Source organism: Chinchilla lanigera, unplaced genomic scaffold (genome assembly GCF_000276665.1).
Source record: "Chinchilla lanigera isolate Chin_1 unplaced genomic scaffold, ChiLan1.0 scaffold00055, whole genome shotgun sequence".
NCBI classification, from domain to species: domain Eukaryota; kingdom Metazoa; phylum Chordata; class Mammalia; order Rodentia; family Chinchillidae; genus Chinchilla; species Chinchilla lanigera.
Window position 1 is genome coordinate 767,303 of NW_004955456.1, and position 27,333 is coordinate 794,635.

Sequence of the window (27,333 nt, forward strand, 5' to 3'; positions counted from 1 at the left end):
TACAGATCAGGACTTGTTTATTTGCAGGGTTTCCACTGGACATTTCCAGATCTGGCTGACCACAGTAACTGAAACCAGAGGTAAGCAAAACCATGGGTGGGGGACTGCTGCGCGCATGCTTTTATTCCAGTGGCATCTCTAACAGCGGCCACTGGCTCACCGCCCCAGTCACACCTGTCCAATTGTCCTCTCAGCCTCTCCTGTTGCTCCCCGGAATGATCCGATGTAAATCAGCATTGCAGTGTGGTTGGTCCTCCGCGCCTGTGTCTCAGGAGCATTGATGCAGATGTCCATTGGTCCCGCAGGTCGGGTCCTGGCTCCACAGTGGCAGCACACCCTGGAGTGACACAGACTCTGCCCTGTTTGCTCCCCGGGGCTCCATCTCATCTAACAGCTCCTCGAGGTCTCTCAGGCCACCGTCTGCTTGGTTTCAGGCTCTGGTCCTTGAACAGCGGACGTGGACGTGGCTTCAGGACTTGCACAAGTTGTGCTCTGTCCCTGGGGACTCTGATCCACGATTCTCTCTTGCCTGACTTCCTGGCACTCAGGATTAACACTGACGTCCCCTGCTCAGAGCAGCCTCCTGCCAATACCTCCTCACACCCCACACTGGGGTCCCTGGACTTCCTGTCTCCCCAAGACATAAAGAACACATGATCATGCCGTGGCCCAAGGCCGTAAGCCCCCACGATTCCAGAGTCACTGCATGTCCCTTTAATCAATGCGCAGTTCCAAAAATAAAATCACTTTAGCTTCCTGTTTGAAATTATGCGCACACATATTTTGTAACTGCATAGTTTCAATTCCAAACTACAATCGTTAGTTATGTATTATCTCAGAAAGATTACATTTACCTTGGTAACTATCTCTTCTTATAACACTAACACTAAGTTGTACTCAATATTTTGTTTTTTATATAGGATTAATACCAGGATCACTTATTTGAGTGGTAGCTGTGTGTCCTTTGAAAATTTACATTAGCATCTTAATAAAAATTCTACAAACATTACTCCATATCTACTATCCCATATTGTTCATAGCAAATGTAAAGGCTATTTTTTCTAGACTTAAAAATATATGCTGTCTTTGTCAAATGCGTGTGTGTGTGTGTGTGTGTGTGTGTGTATGGATTCCTAATATATTTCCCTGAAAACATCCTGCTTCCAAGCACTTTAAGGCAAACCAGTCCAAACATATAGCAATTAAGTCTTCGTACATTCTCAAAACCATCTGAGTATTCTTTTTCTAGGCCAGAAAATGATAAGTAAATCATTTTCAGCATCAATTAATGTGAAGGACCATCTCCATAGGATAATGCACAGTGCAGACCTACAGCCATCCCCCATCTGCGGGGGTGAGCTAGAGAAACCTTTCGGATGGCCCTGACTCTTACAGAAAATGGTCCAGGATCTGTATGACCATACACACATCATCCTGTGCACTTCAGATCATCTCTAGAGCACTAATTATGTCTAATGAAGGGTAAGCATCACAGAAAGAGTTGTAACACTGTCGTAAATTCACTGGGCTTAAAGACTCTACCAAGTTTATTTACTAATCTAGATTAAGAGCATCTGCCTTAGGGAACTGTATCTTACTTCGTCCTCAAGTACTTTCATTTGCATTGTTTAATCTGTAAGTAGTCCATATGTCTATGGGAGAGAGCAAGAACAAAGGATCTGGCTTGAACTCAAGTAAACAATTTCAACTTTTCACAATTTCATCTTCTGAAAGATGTCGCAAAACCCTGGAAACAGGCTGAGAAGCCAGATCAATTATTTTTAGTCTTTATTCATTTCCACAGTCATAACATACAGTTACCACCCCAAGGGACAGAGTACCAAGTGCAAATCACCGGATGGTCTCCCTCGTGTGCTACCGCTTCTGTTCTAATGTTTAAGATTCCATATTATTTTTCTGAGTTTGCGCAAACACATGACACACTGCTTTTTTCTCAAAGTGGCCGTGCGCTAGACTCGGTGGCACACTGACAAACAGCATGACATTATTTTGGATACATGAGTCTAGCGAGTGTCCTCACACCAGCACCTGTCCCCGGCATGGTGAAACTGTCCATTCAGGCACCAATCTGTCTACTTAGTACTGAGCAGTCTCATCTCCTGACCTGTGAGAGAAGCGTGTTACGGGGTACATTTTCTCAGCTGGACTGAATCGAATCAGAACTCTGATGCCTTAACATACGCAGTCCTTCAAGCTGAGACAGACTTGCAGATGACAGTTATCTTATTATGCTATGCATTTAAAGGTATTAATCTTTGAAAGAAAATACATTCCTAGGTTAATAAAATAGCGCAATCAAAACCTTTATTTATTTTTCTCATTAGACCGAAACAATAAACCAAATGAACAAGAAAAATGGCAAGAAATAACTGTAGCATGAAACATTCTTTCTCAGAAGAGAAGGTCCACAGTACGAAAATACGCACACTGCCGTAAATGAACAGCTGAAGCCAGTGCCTTTGCCTTTGAACATCGGAAACATTCGCTGCCCTCCAGCCTCCACGCAGGACCGGGGCTGGGAGGACGCGGCCTGTGCGGGCAGCTCCCGGCTCCACAGGGAGGACGCAGAGGGCTCTGGAAGGGGGACTCAGCTCGTGCTTCCTCCCGGCCCCCACCCCAGGGTGCACCTGCAGCACGATAATTGCTCTATCTTTCTTCACCAGAGTAAAGAACGGTTCTAAGTAAAATAGCCTGAATGATCATAAAGCCAAAAGTAAGGATAGATATTGAAGTCCTAATTTGTTAGCTAGTGACACTGAACACACTTCTTCTTTGGGAAGAGATTTGCAGTCATTATTTGCATATTGTACTTAGCCAACAACCAAATTTTAATTTTTAATTAGGAGACATTAAAATATAATTAGCAGCAAATAACAGAATGACAAAGCTACAAAAACTCATACAGGTCAAAGGAAGCAGCATATTTTAGCCATAGCAAGAAAGGTTCTTCTGCGAACTCGGGGACCGAGGGGTCTGCTTTCCCTCCCCACATCTGCCTGGGAGACAGACTTTCTAGAAGTGACTGGTGTACACTGGCAGGATGAAGATCACACAGGCACACCTGTCAAAACCAGCATGTGCTCTCCCGGGGGAGGCCCTCCGACCTCAGCGAACACCAGACATGAACACAGCAAATTCCAACATAGCATACGCACAACAAAATTAATTCATTTATCAGAGACGGATACAGTTTTGAATATGCATTTTCCAGAAGGAAGCAGAGGACAGCAGAGACCATCTGAGGCCGTCAAATCTGCGGAGATGAAAGGCTCCACTATGAAAGTCACAGCATACGTGGATTACAAATGAAAAACAAATGCTTTATCAAAGGAAGTTGGTTGGTGGCCCAACAAAGAGATATCCGTATGTATACATTTGTATATAGAATGATAAAAATCAGCTCGCATGAGGATCGTAGGCTATCTACTTTGAAGTTACATCACACATACCATAAGCAATTTACAGAATTCGTGAGGTCTTCATATACAAGAATTCAAAATGAATTAAAATACATTGAAACACAGAGCACTCAAAATGCGGTCATAGAAACCTCCCACGATGGGCAGGGATTGGCCAGGAGCAGACTCCCCATGGGCTGAGAACTAGGATTCAGGAAAAGAAGAAAAAATCCAGGAAAAAGGTTTAAAAAAAACTTCCCATGATCACTCCTTGAGACAATTCTCCTTGTTGACTTGCAGCATGGATGATTTTGTTCTTGCCCCAGAAGTGGCTTGGTCAGAAGATGGTTTCTGTCCTGAGGACTTCTGGTCTCTCTTTGCTTCCTGCACCGGCAGTGGGCCCTTCGGGAGGAAATCAGTGGTATCCACAGTAAAAAATTGCTACACGATGACTTTGGCCAACCCCTGAGCAGTCAGAGAGATGATGATGTCATTCGCCAAAAGAAAAGGAAAAAACAGGTCTTGCTATTGGAAAAGGTCCTATCGCTTCACACTAATTCTCTTGAAATGAAAGATCAGTGATTTGCCAAAGAAAACATTAGGAACAAAGCGTGTGATAGCCTCTTCATTTATGCTTCCGAAGCAGGAGCTCCTGGAGTAGGTAATTATAGTACAGAGGGTGCTGAGTGGTGCTTGGAGTTTAGGGTCAACTTTGCTGTCCGCTCCGTGGGTATTACAGGCGATTTGCTCTTTGCTTTAAGAAGAGAAAGTGATATTGGAAAAAAGTCAGCACTTTAGATTAAAGCAAAGCACCCTTCACAAAGCCACAAACAAGAAGCAGGACAGAAAGTCCATGGCTTGTAGCTATCCTCGCACCTGCGGAAGAAGTTATAAGATATTCGCTCATCTTGAAGATTTCCAACGCTCCTTATTACGCTGTTTTAAACATATACACATATAATATTTAATTAGCTCGCCAGCTTGGCTCTGCTGCTCATGAATGTCTTGGCATGCACTGCAAACAACAACACATACAGAGTATTTCAGTCCCGGGACATGGTGGGGTTTGTTTTCAAACAATGCCATCACCCCAGGGTTGGGAGCGCTGGGAAGAACAGATCCCAATGCTTTTGCCTCAGCAGCTCCCTGAAGGTCATGCCCCACAGCCCCTTGGCTGCCCCCGTATTGGTACAGAAACACAGGCTGTCTCACGGCTGCATCAGGCAGGCCTGCAGGAGAACCCGCCCGAGTCCAGTGCCTGGGGTGGTGGCCAGGCCGGGGGTGGGGGCGGGCACTTCCAGAGAAGCCAGGCTCCCTCCCTAACGCTTGGAACTGAGGAAGCATCTGCGCTATCAGTGAAATGTCCCAGTGAAATGTCTTCATGCTTCTTGAAGAGGACCCCAAATATAAATAAACAGCACAAGGAAAGATAGGTAACAGGAACCAGGGAGACAGATCCTTCGCAGGAGGGAAGGGGCGGAGGATGGAGGAGGCAGGGAGGGCGGGGCGGGGTGGGAGAGGAGCTGAGGTGTGCTGTGTGCCCGCGCCCTCTCCTCACTGTGCGCTGCGCGTGTCCCAATAAAATTACAAATGACTCGAGAAAGACCTCCCAGACTAAGGAAGGGTATACGTAATGTTACTTCCCATTCTTCTTCATACATCCTATCCAATCAATGACATATTAACATTTTTATTAGTGAAGAAATGTGATGAGACACAAAGCATCTTTTCTCTGCGTTAGCAAGAGAATGGTTAAAAAGATTAGAACAGGGAAACACATATTTTTCAACATTTAGCTAAATTGTGCTTGGCTCCACAATGGCTGTGGTAAAGATTTGCCACTCAAAAATTCACTCTAGGACGAAATCCAGGTGGCTCGCCTTCCTGCTTTCCTGTTGGTTGTGTGCCAGTTGTCAGTGACTGGCTTGGGTGGGAGGGCTGTGTGTGTAACACAGTGGCTCCCCCCGAGGACCTAGGAACTAAGACACCAGGCGCGTGGGGTCCACAGAGTCCAGTGTCCGGGCTGGGGAGAAGACTCAGTGATACAAGAGTGACCGCCCCGCCCAGGACGCAGTCACGCCAGGAAGATGCACATGGTCCGTGCAGAACGCTCAGCATGGAGCGTTCCAGGATTAAGCACATGGACCCGTCCTGGTGAGCCTTCAAATAGAGATTCCTTGACAGCGATTCATTTGATGGAAACATTTAAAAAGAAGACAACAAAGTTATTACATAGATCCCTAAATAGCCAGCAGCACTTGATTTGACATGAGCTATGTCCGGCATCAAGTAGAAGTTTAAAAATGCTAAAAGTAGTAAAATGATTCACTATTTTCAAAACTGTTTTGTGCGCAGCAGCTTCTTTTGCACTGTGAGCAGTGCAGGCAGACTCGGTTCCCGGCCGCAGCCTTCCCATGCCAGGCCCCGCCCCATCATCCCCGTAGAATACCACGGGACAACTGCCTCCGGTGACTGACATCTCCTCTCCTAAGTCGGCATGTGCAAGTTAAAGCAGAGTTCACATGGGCTTGAATTGGAAGAAACCCAGTTTCATGCTCTAAGAGTATTTTGAGGCTACCCAAATTCTGGGCTGCCCTCATAATGCAGCCCGCCATTGAAGACAGCACTTTTCAGATGAATGATTATCCATCCATTCTCGGTGCAAGACTTACTAGTGCATTTTTAATTAAATGAAATGTACTTCTGTCAGGACAAGCATAATTTTTTCTCCCATGTAGTAAATTCTAAAGAAAATCTATATTGTCATCAAATCACTGACTGGTTCTCTCTTCTTTTTGGTTTTTGTTTATGTCTTTTTTCTTTTTCAGAGCTGGGGATCCAATCTATAACACTATTTTGAGGTAGGGTCTCGTAAGTCGCTTAAGTCATCCACGCAGGGCTTAAAGTTGGGACCTTCCTTCTTCAGCCTCCCAAAGTGCTAGAATTACGGGGCTGTACCGGTCATGCCTGGCTGTCTTTTACATTTTGAACAAAGAGAGATGCATTCCTTTCTCTTTGCAGAACCCAAGACTTTTTGAGCAGTACAACCTGAGAGTACAAAATGCTCTAATTACCAAATAATCACTGCTGCTATTTTCACTCAGATTTATGCAATTTGCAGAGAGCATTCTTGTTTACCACATGTACTGTGAGTTATTCTCTAGAAATGTTTCAGCATCTATGTTTTCAGGAGCCGACTTTGCTCCTGGAGCGAGCTCTGCTCTGTCCTGCACAGAGTAGCGCTTCGCCTCTGCAGGGAATGCATCTGGGCCCTTAGCTCTGGCTCCCTCTGCGGCACGTGCTTCTGGGGTACTTATCTCTCCTGTGTGTTTGAGGCTGAGCAAGCTCTCTGCATTGCTGACTGCTGGGTTTTGACCGTCACACTGGGGAGCAGACCAGGTGGTAGAACGGGTGCCCTGTTGAGTTCCCGTGGCTTCTCTGCCCGCTGCCCCCGCTGCCCAGGTGAGCTGCTAGCCCTGAGGCCAGCTCACCTCCAGCAGCGACGCCCTGGCCAGCACCAGCCCATGTCCACTCCTCGGGCTGGTGGGCAGCTCCATCTGCTCTGGTCATCAGCAGTTGTTTGTTGTGTCTCCCTTGTGACCTTCCCGGGGCATCTGGTCACCGTCCACCACGGTCCTGTGCTCCTCACTGACCACGCTACCAGCCCACGGAAAGTAAGGACTGGGAACTTCAGGGGTTTACATTCCTCTCCTCATCTAAACAAGGCCCTGATGGTTTTTAAACTTTTGCCCCTAACACAATTAGGAGCAAGGGAGTGCAGGGGCCCACACTGAGTCGAGAGGGGCCCCTCCACCCTCGGCCATGTCTCTGTAAGTCAGGGGAAGCATCTTCTCCATTTCGTAAGTGGAAAAGGAGAACTATGACGTCTTAGCAATGAACAACTTAGCTTCCACTACTCCACCTGCCCCTGCTTGTAATGCAAGTACAGGCGACTGGACCTGGGACCTTCCCACTGAGTCACAGGCCTGGCTCCTTTTTATTTTAGGAGAAGATCTTGTTAAGTCACTCAGCTGCCTGGCCTGGGCTCCACCTGTGATCCTCCTGCCCCAGCCACCCAGGCTGCTGGGATTACAAGGGTGAAGCCCCAGCGCAGCGGCCCTGCCCTTCCTAGTCCTGGGGGCAGCTTGCGGGACACTTGCCCTCACGGACAGGCGGACAGTGAGCACCGCAGGAGAGGGCGAAATGGAGATGGGACCCAGCCGCCACGCTGTGAACGCGGAGACGTTATCTTCACTATTATTTCAGAGAATAGCACAGTTTCAACCACTGCTTTAAAACAAGCAAACTTCAAAGTAAAGCACAGCAGTCCTGACCCTGGCACTCTCAGCAATCACACAAGAGCTGGGGCACCGTGCGGGGACCCCGGGCATCCCTGTCCCCACACCCCCAGAGAGGGGCCTCTCCTCGAGGTCAGGACCCAGATCCCCCCGAGCAGCTCAGCTCTGCAGTGGCCACAGGGCCTTCCCTGCTCGCTCCTGGCCCACCGTCTGCCAGGGAGAGCCCTCCCCCTCAGCACCTTCCCTGTGCCTCCCATCCGCGCCTGCCTCGGGCTCTGGGTCCTGAGGCGGGAGGACACTGGCATGCGGAGCCGGCCGCCTCTGCTCTGACTCATGTTAATCTCCATGACCAACAGGACAGTGCAGCCTGCTGCGCACCAGGCCAAACGGTGGGCGCCTCTCCTCAGGGAGCCAGTGCTCTGTGCTGCACAGGCAACAAGCACCCCGGGCGACAAGGACCATGGGCACAGGGCAAAGGAAGAGAAGAGCTGGCAATGGGCTGGGGCGGCCTGGAGCTCGCTGAGCCCCTGCTCAAGTCCCCGGGGCAGGTAGCCTCGCTTCAGTGTCCCCCGCTGTCACTTTCCTGCATACGAGCTTTTCCGCGATAACACTCGGGATGTAAGATACCTTAGAGAAGAATCTGCTCCACATAAGTTAACTTTCCCCCAACTCGGAGCTGATGAAACCGGACACGGAGACACTGTCAGTGCTCCTGCTCGCTCCTCAGTGCGTGTGTCTGCTCTTTACACGACGCCGGCTGACGTGACACAGCAGCATTCTGGACTCTTCTAGCCAAAGACTCTTAGTGCTTAAGGTTCCCTGAATTCACCTAGGCACTCGAGCCAGAGGGGGTTCCACCGCTACACTGAAACCTCTGCGCCTCTTTTTTCCAAGCCCATTTTTCTCCAAGCTTTTGATTCAAACTGATACTCTGGGAACAGGAAAAGGTGAGGCGATTGCTTGTGGTTTAGGGAGTGGAAGGCGGAGTTTTCGGGAGCTGGGGAAATCCTCAGAACAAGATATGTTTATTTATTTCAAAGAATCAGCTGAGGGGCTGGGGATTTAGCTCAGCGGCAAAGCGCCTGCCTGGCAAGCGCAAGGTCGTGAGTTCGGTTCCCAGTACCGGAGAAAAAACCGAAACCAAAAAAAAAAAAATCAGCTGAGAGTTAAGACAGCCTAAGCGATTTATCTCATGTACATTTTATCAGCTCCTGAAAAACAGCCACTTTCTCGTGGCTTTGCCCACTTCCTGATGCGTGAATCCCCTACATGGACACAGCTTTATTTGGTTAGCCTGGGGCAGCGCGTCTCACTTGGGGCGTCTGCCTGTTTCCCAGGTGATTCTTGAAAGGCTTTCCCTTTTCTTCCTATATAAGCACCTCCTGGAACCGCAAGGAGCAAGAAAAACGTAAGCAAACAGTCTCCCCCACAGCTCCCCAGTCTGACTGCAGAATCTTCCTCTTGAAAAGGGAATAATGAGAGACCTTCATCACAGAGACAAACCTAAAGCAGCAGAAGAGTCTGATAATTTCTTTGTCTGTGAAAGAAAGAGCTCGATTCATGCAGAACCGAGGGTCCATTACAGCCGGCAGAGCGCGGCCCTTGGACGCACTTTCCTAACGGTGTCAGCCTTAGGAAATGAAAATGGCTCTGGGAGAAGATCTGAGCGAACTTTTAATGCAGTTCTTATTCAGGCTTCCGCATCCGAAATCACCATGGCAGGGGAAAAGTCAGATGATAGGACATTTTGTCCCATAATTTTTTGAGAAGAATCTCTTTATATTAGAATTCTTCAAGATCCAGTGCCAATTTCCTGCAGAAATCCGTTTTTAAAAGGAAGTGTGCTTCATCTTCACCTAGCACATAAATCGCACCGCTTTACTGTGCCTGGTGGGCTGCCACAGCTTAACCTCCCTTTCTTGCTTGCGTTTGGTCAGCAAATTTACAGCTCTGCTCTAGCGATGGGGCCTCTTCCTGCCGCTGAGGGAGGAGGAGCCGTCCCAGGGCACAAGGCTTAAATGGCAAGGCTGGGGTGACACTCAGCCTCTCCCCGGCTTCCACAGGTCACACCCTCCGGGCATGCCGCTGCCCGTTCAGAAGCCATGGGAGGGCTCCTCCTCCTGCACATCCTCTCGGTGATGCTCCCACCCATCCACGTAAAACCGAACCCACACAGACGGCCGACAGTTACGATGGAAGCTGCTGGTACTTCTGACCACTCTATTTCTCTGTCTCTGGCTCTGGCCCTGGGAGGCTGCCACAACCACCGGACTGACAGGGCCCTGAAGTCCAGAGAGTTTAAGGAAGTCTTTCAAGTTTCCTCAGCTCGTAGGGCATGCAGGTGAGATTGCACTCCAGCGCTCAGTGGATGCTAGAACTAGAATGCTACAAGCTAATCTGCGTGCCGAAGTCATCTGGAAATTCTTCCATACCAGAAAACCATCCTTTCTCAATTCTGCCTGTTAAAAATAAAGAACTCAAAAAAATCAGACCCAGCCAAATACTAAGACCCAATCCAAAAATGGGCATCTGAAATGAATAGACACTTCTCAGATGAAGAAGTATGAACAGCAAATAAATATATGACAAACTGTTGAACATCACTGGTCACTGGAGAGATGCAGATTAAAACAACACTGAGATTCCAGCTCACCCCAGAAAGAATGGCTACTACCAAGAAATCAACCAATAACAAATGCTGGAGGGGTTGTGCGGGAAAAGGAATTCTTCTCCAGTGCTGGTGGGAGTGTAGACTGGTGCAACCACTGTGGAAATGAGTGTGGAGAGTCCTCAAAAAACTAAAGCTAGGGGTTCCATTCCATCCCCTTCTGGGTATCTTTTTGAAAGAATTAAAAGCATCCTACCATAGCCACGTATGCACACCCACGCTTATAGCAGCACAATTTGTAATAGCTAAGTCTTGGAAACAGCCTATATGCTCCATCACCCAAGGAACGGATAAAGAAAATCTGTTTTTTATATACAAGACAATACCACTCTGCCATACAGAAGGATAACCTTGAGACATTTTAGGTATGTGGATGCACCTTGAGAACAGAATTTTAAGTGAAATAAGTGAGTCACACATGTGTGAATATGGCGTTCTTTCTCTTATGTGCAGAGGCCAGAAGGTAAATGAGGACCCCAGCGGAGGACAGATATTGGCAAGTAGAAAGAAAATGTTAAGATGGGAAGGGGAGGAGGGAGGGCGAGTGGGAAACAAGGAAAAACAAAGTGATCTGACTAGTAAGCAGTAGAAAAAATTTTAAAATGTGTAGGGTTTTGACAGAGTGGAGGGGAGGAGGGTATGGTTTGGTAGAAAAACAGAAAGCCTTCAAGGGAGGAAGGAAGGAAGCCAACTGTTTCATGGACAAATAAGGATTCTTTATGAGCAGCGCTCTGTCTGCTGCACACAGCGCGGACGTGCATGCGCCTGACTCGGAGGGGTAAGTGGTCTCTGCACGTGCTTCCAGCGCTGACGGGCCACTTTCGCCCCTCGTGGGCAGGGCGGCATTTCACCCACTGGGGACTCCCTGACGTGGCTTTGTCACGCTGATGACGTTCAGCAGTGCTGACTCGACCCAAAGCTTAAATAGGTGCGTCCAAGTGGGGAACAAGGTGGGCAACGCCACAAGGACGACGGGACCACCTCGGGCAGGGTCTGCGGGGCAGCGGGCGTGCCTCACGAGGCAGCCCCACAGCGGGCAGCGGGCAGCACCCCACGCGCCAGGGCAGGGGACCGGAGGGCAGCTGTCTGGTGGCGGAACATCTCAGAGCCCGCTCGCCAGCTGGAGAGAGAGAGACTCTGGCACCCAGGTTCTCTGCCCTTCCCCGAAGCCAGTAGAAAAGGTCCTCATAAAGAAGGGCAAAATTGGGGGCTGGGGATTTAGCTCAGTGGCACAGCGCCTGCCTGGCAAGCACAAGGTTGTGAGTTCGGTTCCCGGTACCAGAAGAAAAAACAAACAAACAAACAAAAAGGGAGAAATCCTGTATTTTAAGAAGTGGCAGCTGAGGAATTCAGAGTGAAACAAAAAGAAGGAAAAGAGAAGAAAACTCAGTTTTGAATGTGCTACTGCATTTCTATACTGCAATGGTATTTTCTCACAAAAGCTGGAAAGTGAAGGTGGTACCATAGTTTAAAAAGAGGCTAACTTGCCTAAATTAAAAAATACTTTCGTTGTGCAGCACAGGGTGATTTTGAGGAAGAGATTGTTTCACAACCTAACCTAACAGGACGTTCAAATATGGCCTCAGAAAACACAGTTCCTTGCGCCAGGCAGGGAGCCATAGGCCTGTCATTCCAGCACTCTAGGAGGCTGAGGCAGGAGAATGGCAGGTGGGAGATCAGCCTGGACAATTCACTAACTTAGCAACAAGACCCTGTCTCAAGAATAAAAAGAAAAAGGGCTGGGGATGGAGCTGAGTGCAAAGGCCCTGCCTGGGTTCAATCTCCAGTACCACAAAGAAAAAAAACCCACAAAAATATAACAACAAAAAGGTTACAGTACTTTAACATTAGGAAAAGTATTAAGATTTTGCCTCATATTTTTCAAGTTTGAGGCAATGGTTTTACTCTTTTCCTTAATTTAGCTATTTCAAAATTTTCTCAAATAAAATGTTATATAAGTTACCTTCATAGCAGAAGATAACTTCTTAGTTATCAAAATTATGAAATCAGAAATACTTGAAGTAGTAATTTTTTAAGATCCACACGCACCAAAATATGCAAATCAAGGGGTAGAAGTAAACTGTGGTCAGGGGCACTTCATCAGACTTCCCAGATTTAGGCTACCACTAGGTATCATTTAAATAAATCAATCTACTGTGATCTGTCGGTATGGGAGGAAGTATGTCCAAGCATGGCTTCCAAGTTTTCTTTGACCATTACTACATAAGAGGTCTGTAGGGTTTTCTCAAAGATTTACCAAACTGCATGAAAATTCATATATCTTCTTAGCAATGGTACTATCCTTGTAAAGTGTTTTGCACTACATATAATCCAGCACATTACTTTACAACCCTAACCATTTATTTCACCACCGATGCACTTATCCCAGTGCGAGGTACTACTGTAACACCGAGAGCATGCTGACACACCTCCTATCTTCAGACCCCCCCCTTTCCAGAGAGCTTGAAGTACAATGCATTTCAAATTCTAAAGGCTTGTGGTTGTGACTATACTGTTTGCTCCAAATCAGCATTTTTAGAAGTTAATTATTTACAGTGCAAAATGAGATGACTGCCTTCTTAGCACATGGATTTACTTCAACAGGAAAATTAAAATATTTTGCCGATGGCTAATGAAGTTGCTGCTATCTGTAACGTATCTGCAATACAAGACACCTAAATAAACAGGGAACAAACTGACCTCATAATGGGTCCCAGCACTGTACAGTGGCTGACACCTTTATATTTTGCAATTGGGAGCAGCTGACTGCATTATTTGTCATTAGGATATTTGTGACTGTGAAGATAAAATTGCTGCATTTAATCCTTCTTTGTTTTCTCAGTAGCTCCATAGTTGTCAGCTTCACAAAACGAGAAACAGCAACTCCAGCTTCTACAGTTTGCTTTGCTTCGGCACTGAGCTTCACCCACACGCGTACATTTTATATCACGGGATTCTGGATTCATGCGAAAATGCTCTCCTGGACTCTTCTGGAGCAGTCACACTGTTTATAAACCTTTCTGGGTATTGATTTCTTTTAATATTCCTAATGATGATGCATTGCGTATCACTTTAATCTGTCTTTGACGGGGAGGATCTATAAATTATACCATCTAGGGGGAGAATGACTGCACAGTACTTTATTTATGGACATTATGTGGGTTGACTTATTTAATCTATATAAATTCATGAGGATCACATTGATCTGTTCAGAAAAAAGAATAATTTGGTGGTCATTCTCCACCCAGGACCCAGAAAATAAGATATATATGTGTGTGTGTATGTATTTATATAGATGATATGTCTAACTTCAATGCCACCAGCAATGTCTAAGTACGCCGTGACTTTCAGGAAAGGCTTTCTATACACACATGCACATGCACATGGGCTGCATACGTGCACACACGTGTGTATTTTTAATTTTCCCATGATCCATCATTATACGACACTATTTTACTTTGCTTTTCTTTCATTCTCATCGGATGTGTGCCACTTTTTTTAAACCTGAAAAATTTTAAATATGAAATTTTGTCTTATAACAGAGTAAGAAATAATCGTGGTTCAAATGGCATAAATATAAAAAATAAAAATTAAAAGCATAGCGCCTCTTGACCTTTGATATACATTTGTATATATTTTTTCCTCTTACTTTTCTATGCACATATATGAGGTTCATTTAAAGTTTTTTATGCTCTATGTTTTGCCTCAAGAATTTGTATCCCAGCTGGGTGTGGTGATGCATGCCTGTAATCCCAGAACTTGGGAGGCTGAGGCAAGAGGATCACTGCAAGTTCCAGACCAGTCTGAGCTACAAAGTGAGCTCAAGGCCAGAACTGCATATCAAGACCCTATCTCAAAAAGATTAAAAAAAAAAAAAAAGAATTTATATCCTACTTTTTCATATTATATTATGTATTCAGTTTTTCTAAAAGTCTTTAAACATTTTTTGAAAGCATAGTTATAGAAGCTCCATCATATCCTCTGTATGCTTTAACACACTCGTTAGGTAACCTCCTTACTTTTGGTTGTCTTTTTGCAGATAGATAAAAACTAGGAGAGGAACACCACTGTGTGGGAGTCGGGAGTCCTGGTCTGACACTACTGATCTTGGGCTTCTCCTGGAAGTACAGTCCCAGGAGCGCGCGGGCCGTACACGTGGACGCCCAGTGAGTGACGTCTGCCCGGTTCTCCTCGAGAAGGGCAGCCAGCTCACTGCGAGTGATGCTATGGGCCGATGCCTCACTCCCTGCAACCCTGGGGATCCCTGCTGATTCAGAAAACAGTTGCCAAGATTGCATCTGCCAAATTTGAGAGAATCGACTAGGGATTTCAACTGGACCTGCGTCAAATCTATCAATACTGTTGAAGATCCCAACATAATTACAACACTGGACTGGCCATAGAATTACTGTGTGTAACATACACCTCATTTATTCAAACCTAAACTCTCTCAATGGATTGTTCTAGTGATCATCTTACCTATATTATTTGCTATTATCTTTTCTTTAAAAATCTACATATTTTATGTATTCTTCTTAGTACTGAAGAAGATTCTATATTATATCTATTTTTCTTTTTAGTACTTGGGTACTGTTAGAGAGTTGACTTCGTCTGTACATCTACCTTATCTTTATTCATGTCACAGCATCACCTTTGTTACCTCTAAGTGATTGGGAATAGATTACATGATCATAGCATCTGCAAACAGGGACAGGTTTCCTTCTTTTCTTAAGTATCAGAAGCACTTCCCTGTCACATGTTTCACTGTTTTATTAAATCTAACTAAGCACATTTTATGTATAGTAAAATATTATTTTCATTTGTAAATTGTTTTGTATCTTTAAATGTTCAAGCCAGGCGTGGTGGCACACACTTATAATCCCAGCACTCGGGAGGCTGAGGCAGGAAGATAGTTACAAGTTTGAGACCAGCCTGGGCGACAAAGTGAGCTCAAACCCAGCCTGTACTGTATATCAAAACCCTGTCTCAAAAAGACAATAAATAGATAAATAAATGAAATAAATGTTCAAAGCCTCAGGCTTTTGATTTTATGGTAATGTTCCTATATTTGAGTTTTACTTTCTGCTTACCTCTTTAATTGGGGTTAATTTGGATATGCATTACAAATCATGGTAATTTTTCTTTTGGCCTCCTTTCATTAGATAGATCCCTAATTGTTATATTTTTAAATCCATCACATTGTTACTTTATATAACTTTAGAACTTCCCAATCTTTTTATTCTCTATTCATACTTATGTTCTTCTATTATCCTTTTTAATAGTATATTTTCATCTCTCAGAGGTAAGAAGGAACGAATGAAGAATTGCTGAACTCACAGACATTCTGTTTATTCCACCACATGTTTAAATCCATTATCTCAGTCATGGCTGAAAATGACCCCGGAGACAGGTATTACCATATCACTTTAGAAATAAAGACACTTGTGAGGTCCAGAGAGATTGCAGGCAGCTCCCTGAAAGCAAAAGCTGCTGGACAGTGAATCTAGGACTCACATCTCCGCCTTCCTGGTATCACCTTTCCTTTTGCTTTCAACTCACTTTCTTTTTCTTTCTAAGGCTTTAAAAATACTTTCACTTATGTGAGTTTTCAGACGTATCTCTAATTACTCTGCATCTTTAAAAATTCATAAGGTCTTTTGTGAAAACTTGAATTTAATTAAGAAAACACAGTTCATGAGATTGTGGCCTGGAAGTTCCCGTTACTTATTCCGGTCTCAATTTAGAAGCTGCTTTTCTCGTAGCTCCCTGAATTCACGGCCACCATGAAATCAAGAGCTCAGGACACAGAAAAACTCTGCCTCTGTCTCCCCAGCTATAGACGGCCCCATCGTCACACAGACAGGCAGGAATGTGACGTCCCTCAGGCAGCAGGTGGGCCAGCCAGCTCCCGGGTCCGTGAGCAAGGCTCAGTACCATGCGCGGGAGAACACAGCCAGAATAGACTCCTCGTCCACACACTCCTGGTTCAAACAGCTGAGCAGATTCTTCACCCTGTGTCATCCGAATCACTGCCTCAAATCTGCTGCTTATCTTATTCGTAGACACTGATGTATACAACAGCCACTTAACTGACAGAATTACAATGATCAAATTAATTGAAGCCCTGTACGCAGCCCATTTGTATCATTTAGACCAAAATCAACATTATGGTCTGAATCAGACCTTCGGCTCTAGCTCAATGCAGCACACCTTTTACTCACATCTTAAATCTGGAAAACAATGTTTCTGTAAGACGCTCAGCGTCACTCCTGCTTCTCACCAGCTCTGAGACTCTGTGTTGAGCTCACTGCCGCCAAACCCGGCAGTGCGTGGACAGCTGCCACGCCGATCCGTGCTGCAGAGCTGCTTCGGGAGCTCTCGGCTTTGGACAGCAGCAGTGGCAGCTGACTCTCGACACTCAGGTTCTCCTCATGATGAAAACACAGCCGTCTACTTCCGAGTCAGAGAATCGCACCCCTGCTGAGTTGCTGCCGCCAGCACCGTGGGGACACAGCTATAACCTCAGTCTCGCTGGTCTTACTAACACCGCTGCTGACTGCAGGAGTGAAGAGCTTCCCGGAACTGCACCTCAGCACAGGAAAATGTGGTAGGAACCATCTTCCACAGACGATTTTGAAGCATCACACACACACACACACACACACACACACACACACACACACACGTCACGGTTAATGATGAAAATTATTCTCATCCAAAAAGCGTTTTAAACACCAACGATTCTCATGGTCTATGAACATAAACCTATTTCTGGTCTCACCCTCAAAAATCCCAGCTCGGTAGACACTGGGAGGTGCTGAATATTGATGAAGTCATGATAAGGTAGGGACCCCACAGGAAGGACGGACAGGACCCTGGGCCTTTCCTTGCTGGCAGCTCATTAAAATCATGATTTGTGTTCCTTCTGGGACAGTCACAACTGTCCTTAGGGAAAGCCACTTTCCCTAAGAGCCATGACCTCACTCGGGCTACCCATGCCCAATAGATAACTAAGAACAGAGAGCTAAGCTTGACCTTGGTTCATGTCCTTGTTACTGTAAATCCTGGGTTGGACCTCTCCTCAGCGCCGTGTAGGGCTCTGCTGGTCATTGAGAGGGCTCGTCTGTCTAGGACCTGGCTGGACAGGATGGATCAGCCCTGAATTTAGGGGGTGTCCTCTCCTTCGGGACGAGGACCCCAAGATGACAGGTGTGCAGGGACACGGAGCTACACCCAGAGGCCTGCAGCCACAGTCCCAAACCTGTGATCACTTGGATTCCAGGCAGGGCGGACTGACCTGCCCCCCGCCCTGCCCCAGGATCCGTTTCTGGCAATGGAACCGTCTCTCAGCCATTAGAACTCTAGAACTATGACACCAGGTCTGAGATAAAGATCAACCCCACGCCAGTCCACTAGCTGGTCCTTGCAGCTGTTCTCCTACCAGGTCTGCAACCTGCATCAGAGTGAGCCCCTCTACTACCAGAACAAGAGTCTTTCCTCTCTTTGCCCCAACTTTCCATTGAAGCTTTCCCCTGTAAATCTGTGCTTTAGTTTTAATTTCCATTCCTGCTAAAGCGAGGACCAGCACCACCCCACGATGACATGAATGTTTAATAAACTCCCCAGAAGTCTGGCAGCTACAGCCTGCGTTATTCACTTTGGGAAGAAACACTGCTTGGTGTCTTTATCAGCTTTGGAATCATGGGAAGATTATCTACTTATGAAAATATAAGAGAAAGAAGAGAAGGACAGAGACAAATTATCCCCCTCGCTTTTCTCCTCCAAGCAAGAGCTCTGCTTGTTCTGGGCACTTGGACAACACGCACGCAGGCTATAGCATATGTGGCCAAGTAACAGTTAAGGTGATACCTGTCCCAGTTTGCCTGAGACTGAGAGTCCTGGAGTGTGGGACTTGGAATATTAACAGGCAGTTACTGCAACACAGGCACAGAAGGGTTCACAGTGCTGCAGAGAACAGGAGCGGGAGGGGGCCCTCAGAGCTCTACACAGGGATTTGCGTTTGAGTAGGATTTCAGCACCTGGGGAAAGACCTACACAGAGGAAAAGGCAATTTCAGAGTCACAAGGGTTAGGAAGTGTGTGAAAACACCCAGGAAACAGCAAATAGGAAGTCAATGTGAGGGGCAGGAACTCCCAAGGAACAGGGCTGGAAGTCAGGCTACAGAAGCTGGTAGTCTAGCTCTGGTAGCAGTAATTACTGAATACATGGGCTCTTGTGATATGTTCCTTGTACTGAAACTGAAACACCAAGACTATTAGGAGCTGTTAGAATAAAAAAGAAGTCAAAGAGGGCTTATGCTGAGAATGAAACCAGTGTTAGCAGAACAGAAAAATTTCCATCTTTCAAGGATGTTTTGGGAAGAGAATCACTGGGACGGAATGACTAATTTAGCATGGCGTCCAACAGAGGAAGAGACAAGAACATTTTCAAGGTTCCTGCAAGATCTGTGATTGGGATGACGTTATTAGGAGTTTGGGGACATGGGAAGAACATTTCATTTTGGTGAGAAAGCCAGAATAACTTTAGTTCTGAATATCTGCGCTCTGAGTGCCTGGTCTGCGCGTCTGTTGCTGTGAGGAAAGCCACTCTTACCCCACTTGCCTGGCAGTGACATCAGTTATTATCACGCACTGTGCAGGGAGCTCTGGGTTCAGCTGGGCATGTCTGCAGTGAGCTGCAGCTGGGGAAGAGGGCAGGGAAGGCGGGGAAGCTCTGTGCAAGGCGGCCTCCTCACTGCAGTGGGGGGCGCTGTGGCTGGGACCTCACCCAGCAAGGGCTGCCAGGGAGCGGCCTTCCGAAAAGTCGTGGCTGACACCGCCAGCTCCCTTAACGGCCAGGTCTGGAGCCGCGACACCATCACTTCTTTGTGCTCTATTGGTCACAGTGTCACAGGGCAGTGGCAACAGCCTCCAGCTCTCAATGGGTGGGTTGTCAACCATGGTGCCGCCATCTTTAATCTGCTCCTGGGCTTATGAGACACATGTGTAAAGATGTTTTGGGGACAAGAGCCAGCCCTCGTGTAGATTTCCAGAAAGAAGTTAGCAGTAGAAATGGAAATGGGAAAATTTCTAGGGAAAAGTTGGGAGTCAAATCCAAGGCAATGGGTAAGACCAAGAAGCTGAACGGGGAGAATGACATGGAAACAAGCACAGAATAGGGATGGGCCACACAGGAGGAAGGAGAGAGCCGAGAGGCGGTGATCCGGGAACCTGCCCAGGCAGCTAAGACAGGAAAGGGTGAACAGGAGGACCAGGGCACAAATGCTGCCTGGATACCGGCCAGGGTGAAGTGTAAGGTGCGGGGTTGGAGTTCAGGAGACGCCAGTGCCTCTGCAGAGGCGCTGACCCACGAAGGACTTGCAGGGACTCAAGACGAAAAGGGGGAGCACATGAGCGTCCTCTGGGGGGGTGCCTTCTTGGGGGTGTACCCCCTGGGGTGCAAGGGAAGGAAGCTGCTTCCCAGTCTTATTTGCCTGATTTTAGGATGGCCCCAGCTCTCCTAGGAAAAAAGAGTCAGAACAAAGAAAAGGCCAACTGGTGGACACGGACTGGGAAGGGCCGGCCAGCTCCTGGAGGACGGCACATGATGAGCACAGACACCGTGGAGGTGAGCGTGTCAGGTGTGGGGAGCGCTGGGGGAACTTGAGGAAAGCCTCTGAGCGCCTGCGAGGAGGGAGCTGAACCCCTTCACTCCTGGGGGCCCTCAGACTCCCGTCTCCTGTGCGGCAATGTCAGGCTCCTTTTCTTGTCACCCAGCTTACCCCAGCCATCCCGTGTCCCAGTCCCTTTCTGCAAAGCACCCCAGATTCAAGAGCTGGAGCCAGAGATTCTTCCTCCTTACACCACCTGCAGAATATTCCTTTAAATTGTAACCCCGTACCTTGCCTTTCCTGTATAAGAGAAACACTGGCGTCCTTTTCCTTTCTAAGCTCTATGTAAATACAAGGGGAAAAGGGCAAGGAGCATAGGTTCAGCATGAGCAGCGCCAGTCACAGACACACACGCCGGAGGGTGGAGAGAGCAGAGGAGGAGCAGCAAGCTCAGACTGCAACCCCAAGCATGGTCTGTTTGCATCACCTTTTTTTTTTTAACATTCTGATTCTAACTGTTGAGTAGACATGGAGATAGAATTAAAATAACTTAGCAAGTTAAGAATTTATAATTTACCTATCATGCATGGAAGAATTTATAAGGAGAAATGAAACAGTTTAAAGCAGGAGGGCACAGAAACACTTTCAGAAAAAGTACCTGGGGAAAATATAAGACTTGTGTGTTAAGTGATATTTAATTCTCTATCTTGTGACACACAGATAGGCACAGACTCTCATCCTCTCTTGCAGTCTGTATCTGCTGTGGGGAAACTGATTCAGTTAATGATACGACAATTGGAAGATTTTACATAAAGTTATTTTTGGAGACTAAGGCCCTACTTGACAGAAAACCAGTATGAGTTAGGAGCGAAGTATTTTAGTTTAAATAATTTGGTGAGTGAAGTAAAAAAAAAAAAGCGATGGAAATAAAAGGCTGTGTACACCAAGAGTTCTGAGGTACAGGTGATACTACAATGTCATATATATGAAGTCGTCTTGTTGCTGTCAGATGACGAAATACAAAAGAATAAAAGGGCTAGCTTTTGCTAGTTGGATTTTAATTTTTGTGTCTCCACCATGTCTTGCTTTGAATAGAATAAAAATAATGTGCTTTAAAAGGAACTTACCACTGTTTTTTTTTTTTGTTTTTTTTTTTTTTACAATGAGTGAAGAAAGGAAATGTACATTCCATGTGTATGTCCCTGTACCTGGCCTATGAGCTCCCTGAAGGAATGGGAGGTGAAAAAAATGAGTAAGTAAATGAACTATGTGCATGGAAGTAAGCTTTGACTGAACCTAATCTGAGTGACTGTAAAGGAGAATTACGAACACAGATGTTGGTACTACAGCGCATGGAATGGGTACCCATCCCAGGGACCGTGTGGACATCATGACTACACAAGGGTAAAACTGACACCCAGGAGGAACGGTAGCCGGGATGCCCCAGCTTCTGAAATAATATAGGATGTTGAACAAAAATACATATACAATAGATTAACTATCTTGAGATGCTTCAGATTAACCTTTGCTATAAGAAGAGAAATCTTAGAGAAAAGGACTTTTAAAAAGTACAAGGTGAAAACATTCTTTCTCTCCTTTTATGCTGAACTCTAGAAAAATAGTTCTGCACCTAATAGGAAGGCTGGTAGTAAAATGGAAAATACACCGATTTCTATTTGAAAATTGTTCAACCATATCTGGAGTTTATAAATTAGCTACAATCACAGTGCTAAGAAAGAAATACTGGAAGAAAATAGGCACTTTTAGAGTATATTATTTAATTCCACAAATGAACTCTTTTAGTGGATAGAACATTTCATTCTATGCTTAGAATCTCTCATTAGGAATAGGTGATCTGTTTGATTTTATCCCACAGAATGGATTTGTAACAGCTAGCTTGGGAGAGTCTATGTGAGCTAATAACTTCACTTCCGCGGTGTGCAGCCTTCGCTAATTAGCCTGTAAATCATCCTCTGAGGCCACTGCATAACTCTGCCCGTCCTGTCTGGCTGCTCCTTCTGAGATGTGAAGGAAGGGGGCAAGGCCTCCGAGACATTAAATCTGTGTTAAATAATGGCTACAGAGTCGTGGTTGAGACACAAGTATGAGTGTGCGCCTGCGTACAGTACAGTAAGAACCGGATGAGCTCGGGTGGTTCTGTCCTTTCACTTGAGAACCAAAGAGATGCTGGCGGGGGTGGGGGTACAGGGCAAAGGCACTAGGTGCGCCAGGAGTGATGCTGTGCTCTGCCCCCAAAGGCCACGGCCTCGGGCAGGCACCCAGTGGGCTCCGCCCCGTGCCCTGCAGGCAGTTCGGACTCAGCCTCTCCGGAAAGCCCTGACCTGGAGCCCAGTCCCCACCTCCGGTCCCTCACAGACGGCACACGAGAACATCCATATGACACGTTAGTTCACTTTGTTTCTGTGAATTTAAGTGATTTTGTGGTGCTCAGGATGGAAGCCAGGACCTTGTAAAAATTAGGCAAGTGCTATACCCCCAAGCTACCCCTCCAGCCCTGGCATACAATGTTTTATTAAAAGTATTGTTCACAAGCAAGAATTTCCATCTACCTATGCAAATACACACATATATACACATACATAATGTTTTTATATATGCATATATATTTAATTTTTTTCAGTATTTATTCATAAATCTGCAGAAGAAAGGAATCCAGGGCCTTCACACTGAGCCACATCCAAGCTCTTTCTGATTTTTTATTTTGACACAGGGTCTTACTAAGTCATAAAGCTTCTCAAGCTGGACTTGAACTTGTGATCCTCCTGCCTCAGCCTCCAACAGTGTGGGGATTACAGGTATGCCAGGCTATATCATCTATATTTATATCTAGAGCTACTTGATCAAGACAGTTTCTGAGGTATGTGTGCATACGTAAACTAATAAAAATGAAATCTGGTTACAATGGAGAGACCTTAAATACTGGCGATTAAGTACAGTTTTCTATTCCCGAGAGCAGCATCACTAATTCTCCAATAATAAAATATACAGAGAACCACTCAGTGATCACCAGCTAAGATCTCGGTGTTCCCTTTCTCCTCTGACATGGTGTTTAGCACCTGCAAGTCCTGTGGTCACGCCCAGGCCCTGGTTCCAGGGCTCAAGGTTAACCTGGCCATCTCCACTGGCTGAAGGGTTACAGCATGGTTCAGAGCAGCTTTAACTCACACAGCCGACTGGGAGTGGGGACTGCACACCTGCGCATCTGCAGCGGCTGCCTCTCCTGTGGCTTCCTCTCTCTACCCCACTGCCTCCGCTACGGCTACCGTCACTGCCGCTAAGGCCACAGCTTCTCCTTCAAAATAAGAAGCCCTTGGAGAAAGCGCTGCTTGCAGCATGGGCCGCTCCCCTGCTGGATGACAGAGTGTGTCTCTTTCACTTCCATTCTGATTAAGTGAAAGCCTCTTAATTTGGGTTATTATCGATACATAAATCTGCAGAAGAAAGGAACATGCATTTATAATGTACCCAGCATGACATGATTTATTGTTCTTATAATGTGTAAATACAGAGGATAAAGCAAGAGTCCAGCTCTCAGATGCCCTGGACAAGACGTGCCGCCGGGCACTAACGGGATGAACTCATCCTCAGAGTGGCCAACCTCACCCCAGCGAGGTGTGCCCGGTGGCCGCTTCCGAGGTCAGCCTGCCTACTCTACTGCACGGCCCTTGCTGCCCAGCTTTGCAGGGGGTACAGCGCATGGCTCACAGCGGGTCTCCATACCTGATTGTGGACTTTGTTTGGGGATCCTGGCCTCGGCCTGCGGGCTGGAGGTGGAGTGCGTTCGCTGGTTGGCAGAGCTGTGGACCAGGCTGGGGAGGGCGGCCGACGAGTTCTTGCGAGGCTTTGCGTCCTGCAGCCACATGGGCGAGGCTTCGAAGGCCTGCATCCTCCGGGCGTGGCTGTTGACGTTGACTTTCAGGTAGGCCTGGGCCTTGTGCTCCTGCAGCTCCCCGTAATTGGCATCTGTCACTCTGCACTCGTAGAGGCCTTCGTCCTTTTTCCTCACTTTGGAGATCTGAAGCTTGTGGGAGATGTCATTGCCCTGGACCTTCACTGTCTGGAGAATTGCAGGTGAAGAGAGAAAGGGCTCCATCAGATGCCTTTGCTCCTGTGTCCTGTGCTCGCTAATGCTGGGAAGTTAAGGGGCTGGGGGCTCCTCGCGCAGGCAAAGGGTCTTCACTTCTGCAGCCCAGGTCTGCAGGCTCAGGTATTCCTGTCTCCAGCAACTGCGCGCACAGACGCTGGACTGGCTCCACGCAGCGGGCGGAGTGGCTTCGTGGGCCACACTGCCCAGCTGTGAGACTGGGCACCCTTTCTCCTCAGAGACTGGGTATCGAGCTCAGGGGGGTGAGACCTAAACCAGCGACCAACTCTACAGTTTATAAAGACTCTTCTCACTGTGCGCTGCAGGGGAGCCCTCTGAAACGTGGGCACTCACAAGAATGCTTTCATAACAAATGAAGTGAGGGATACAAAGGTACTTGCACCCCAAACTGGGATCAGGACTGAAGGTCCAGTTGGAGCAGACACGGGTATTGCTATGCTTCTTCACAAAACGCTAACGCCATCTTTCTGTGGTCTCGGGGGTGGGGGGTTGGGTGTGGAACTGCACACGAGAACATCACCTGAAGTTTCACAGCCCGGCATAGATGGCCCACGCCACCTCAGGAGCTTGAGGGTACGCACCAATTTGATTTTTAAAACTGAAATGGACTTTTTAGTATCTTCTCATGATTTTTATCCCAGATTAACAGCAAAATCGTATGTCTCCTACATATAGCAGTAAAATTATAATTATATATATGAGTATCATGACCAGAATAACTAGAAATATGACATATAACATGTCATCTTCACTTGACAGCATGATACAGTTCATAAAATAATTGGGATTTAAGGATTTGGTTGATTTTGAAAGACAGAAATAAAGGGGGAGGTAGAACAGATATTTATTCTGCTAACAGCTATTGCTTACTCAAATGGCCATTACTCATTGAGAAAATCTAAGAATGACTCATTTTTTACATATAATGACGTATATATGTATGTATGTAATGTACATGACAATTTCTAACATTTGGACCATAACTATAGTTGTGTGTATACAAAATTACATATAAATATATTAATACTACAAAAAAACAGGAGTTCGTTCCACATATATTATGGGTCAAATATTCTAATGAAATTTGAAGTAGAATATCTCTATCATTATTTTCCCATTTTACAGCACAATTAACCGAGGCTTATTTTGAGCCAGTAATTCTCAATAGTACATTGGCGTCATGTGGGGAGCGGTTATGAAATATTTTCCTCACTTAATGCAGATGTAATAATCCTGCTCATCTAGGGGGTGGAGCTTTACCAATCTTTAATAAAAGCTTTCTTGGAAATTCCAATAACTTCATTTAGGACATATGCTCAAGGTCACACTGTGGGTCCATTGGGAATGAATGTTTTGTGTCTAGATGTCTCTGCAGTTCTCTAGATCTTATGAACCACTGACACAGTTAATGCTAGTAGCAGCAGCGTGCCTGCTGTGTCTCTGACTGCACGGATCATGGGCTATTTCTTGTCGCTGGTCTTTAGAAGACAAGGCGTGGATGAAGGGTATAGTCAGCAAACAACCTCTTGACTGCATGTGTCTGTGAAACTGACATCCTTCAGAAAAGCACTGTTACTTGCTTTTATCAATAAAACTTTATTAGCACTCTGTTTTAGAAAAATTAAAATGGACTGTAAAGTGACAGTGGTTTCCTGAGCTATGAAGTGGAATTTATTTTATGATTGGCTGTTTTCTTCCATGTTGAGAACATGTACTTAGTGCAGATGTTGATTCTTTGACAATATATTTTTACACTATTAATTGCAATGTAACCCAAATCTTATACTACTTTGTTATAGTAAGAGCGTCAATATAAAAGTCCTTTTCAAATGCTGATCACTGGGCTTTTAGACTTCTCAAAAGTAATATATTCATGATCATCAGATTTTTTCCTTTTGTATTATATAACTAGTTTATTTCTGGTGGCAAAGGTTGTTTATTATTGATCAAGTTCAGCTGTGTAATATTAACTTTATATTATTTCATGGCTTCATTTTTGGTGTGGTAAAGAGTGAGATTTCCACTTATGTTTTCTCATTTTATACACAATCACTAAAACAGAGCAGAATATATTTTTATGCTTTCAGTAGGCCCGTCTCCTCTAATAATGACAGACGTATTTGCTTTCGGGTTGATACTTTTATGACTGGCGCTCTACCATCAGATCCCAGATGTACTGGGGGTGGGTCACACCGACTCCGCCCCCGGGCTCCTGGTTTGGTGGCCCGGCCTCCCCTGCCCCGCCCGCCGCCCCGAACCCTGAGGCCGTCTCCCCACCTCCCCGTCTGCTGGACGCAGTCACTGCCCTCCACGCTGCCTGTCACAAAGAGCCAGAGGAGCTCTGTCCCCGCCTGTCGGATGGGAAGTGCTCTGCAGCCAGAGCGAGGCGCTCGCGGGGGTTAAGCCGCACACGTCCACTGGGGACAGATCTGCTGCACTTTTTCTGCCCCTAACACGGTGGCCAGGGAAGGGGCCGCCTCGGAGCCCTGCCGCTGCCCACCCCACGCGCACTCACGCTGATCTTGGTCCCGTCCAGGTCCGGGTCGCGGTCGGGCAGGAGCTCTGCCTGCGGGAGGAGGACGCAATCAGGCTGGGGACGGGGACCCGGCTGGGGCAGGCACAGGGATGGACCGCCTCGGCCCGTCCCTTGGGCCGGAACTGTCCTCCCCAGGGGCCAGCCGGGTGGCGCGAAGACAGAACCGCCCGGCTCCCGCCTGGGGCCTCGGGGCTCCCCCGTCCCCGCCCTGTCCCCCCCGTCCCCTGTCCCTTCCCGTCTCCACCGCAGCTGCCCTCGGAGGCCCGGGTGGGGGTGTCCGCCCTGCACGACAGAGGCGAGCGCGGCCCTCCCGGGGCTCCTTGGGAACAGGCCCGGGCTGCTCACTCGTGGGTGTCGGGGTGGCAGCCCCGTGGAGTCCCGGGCGCCCCTGCGCCCCTGGTGTCTGCACCGCGAAGCGCCGCGCCGGGCCGGGGTGGGCACGGACCGGACGGGAGGACGACGCGGGGCGCAGGCACAGGGATGGACCGCACGAGCAGGGGCGGGCAGGCCGGACCCACCTGCGGGCCGCCCTCGGGCGCCGCGTCCCCGGGTCCCCGCAGGAACCACCACTGGATCTCCAGGTAGACCGAGGCCGAGCCGCTCTGGAAGGCGCAGGACATCTCCACGTTCTGCCCCTCCGTGGCCGTCACGTTCCGCGGGAACTCGGTGAATTTGG

The 27,333-nt window shown here is 47.0% G+C and overlaps 1 protein-coding gene across 1 annotated transcript; it reads right to left on the reverse strand.

The window, feature by feature from the left end:
• On the reverse strand, positions 1-27,333 carry Vstm2a (V-set and transmembrane domain containing 2A; the record flags this gene model as incomplete). The annotated part of the gene is given in 4 exon segments (XM_005396595.2): positions 1-4,173; positions 23,737-24,073; positions 26,637-26,687; positions 27,176-27,333. Coding segments are annotated over 4 exon segments (635 nt in total), but the record flags the coding sequence as incomplete, so codon positions are not given.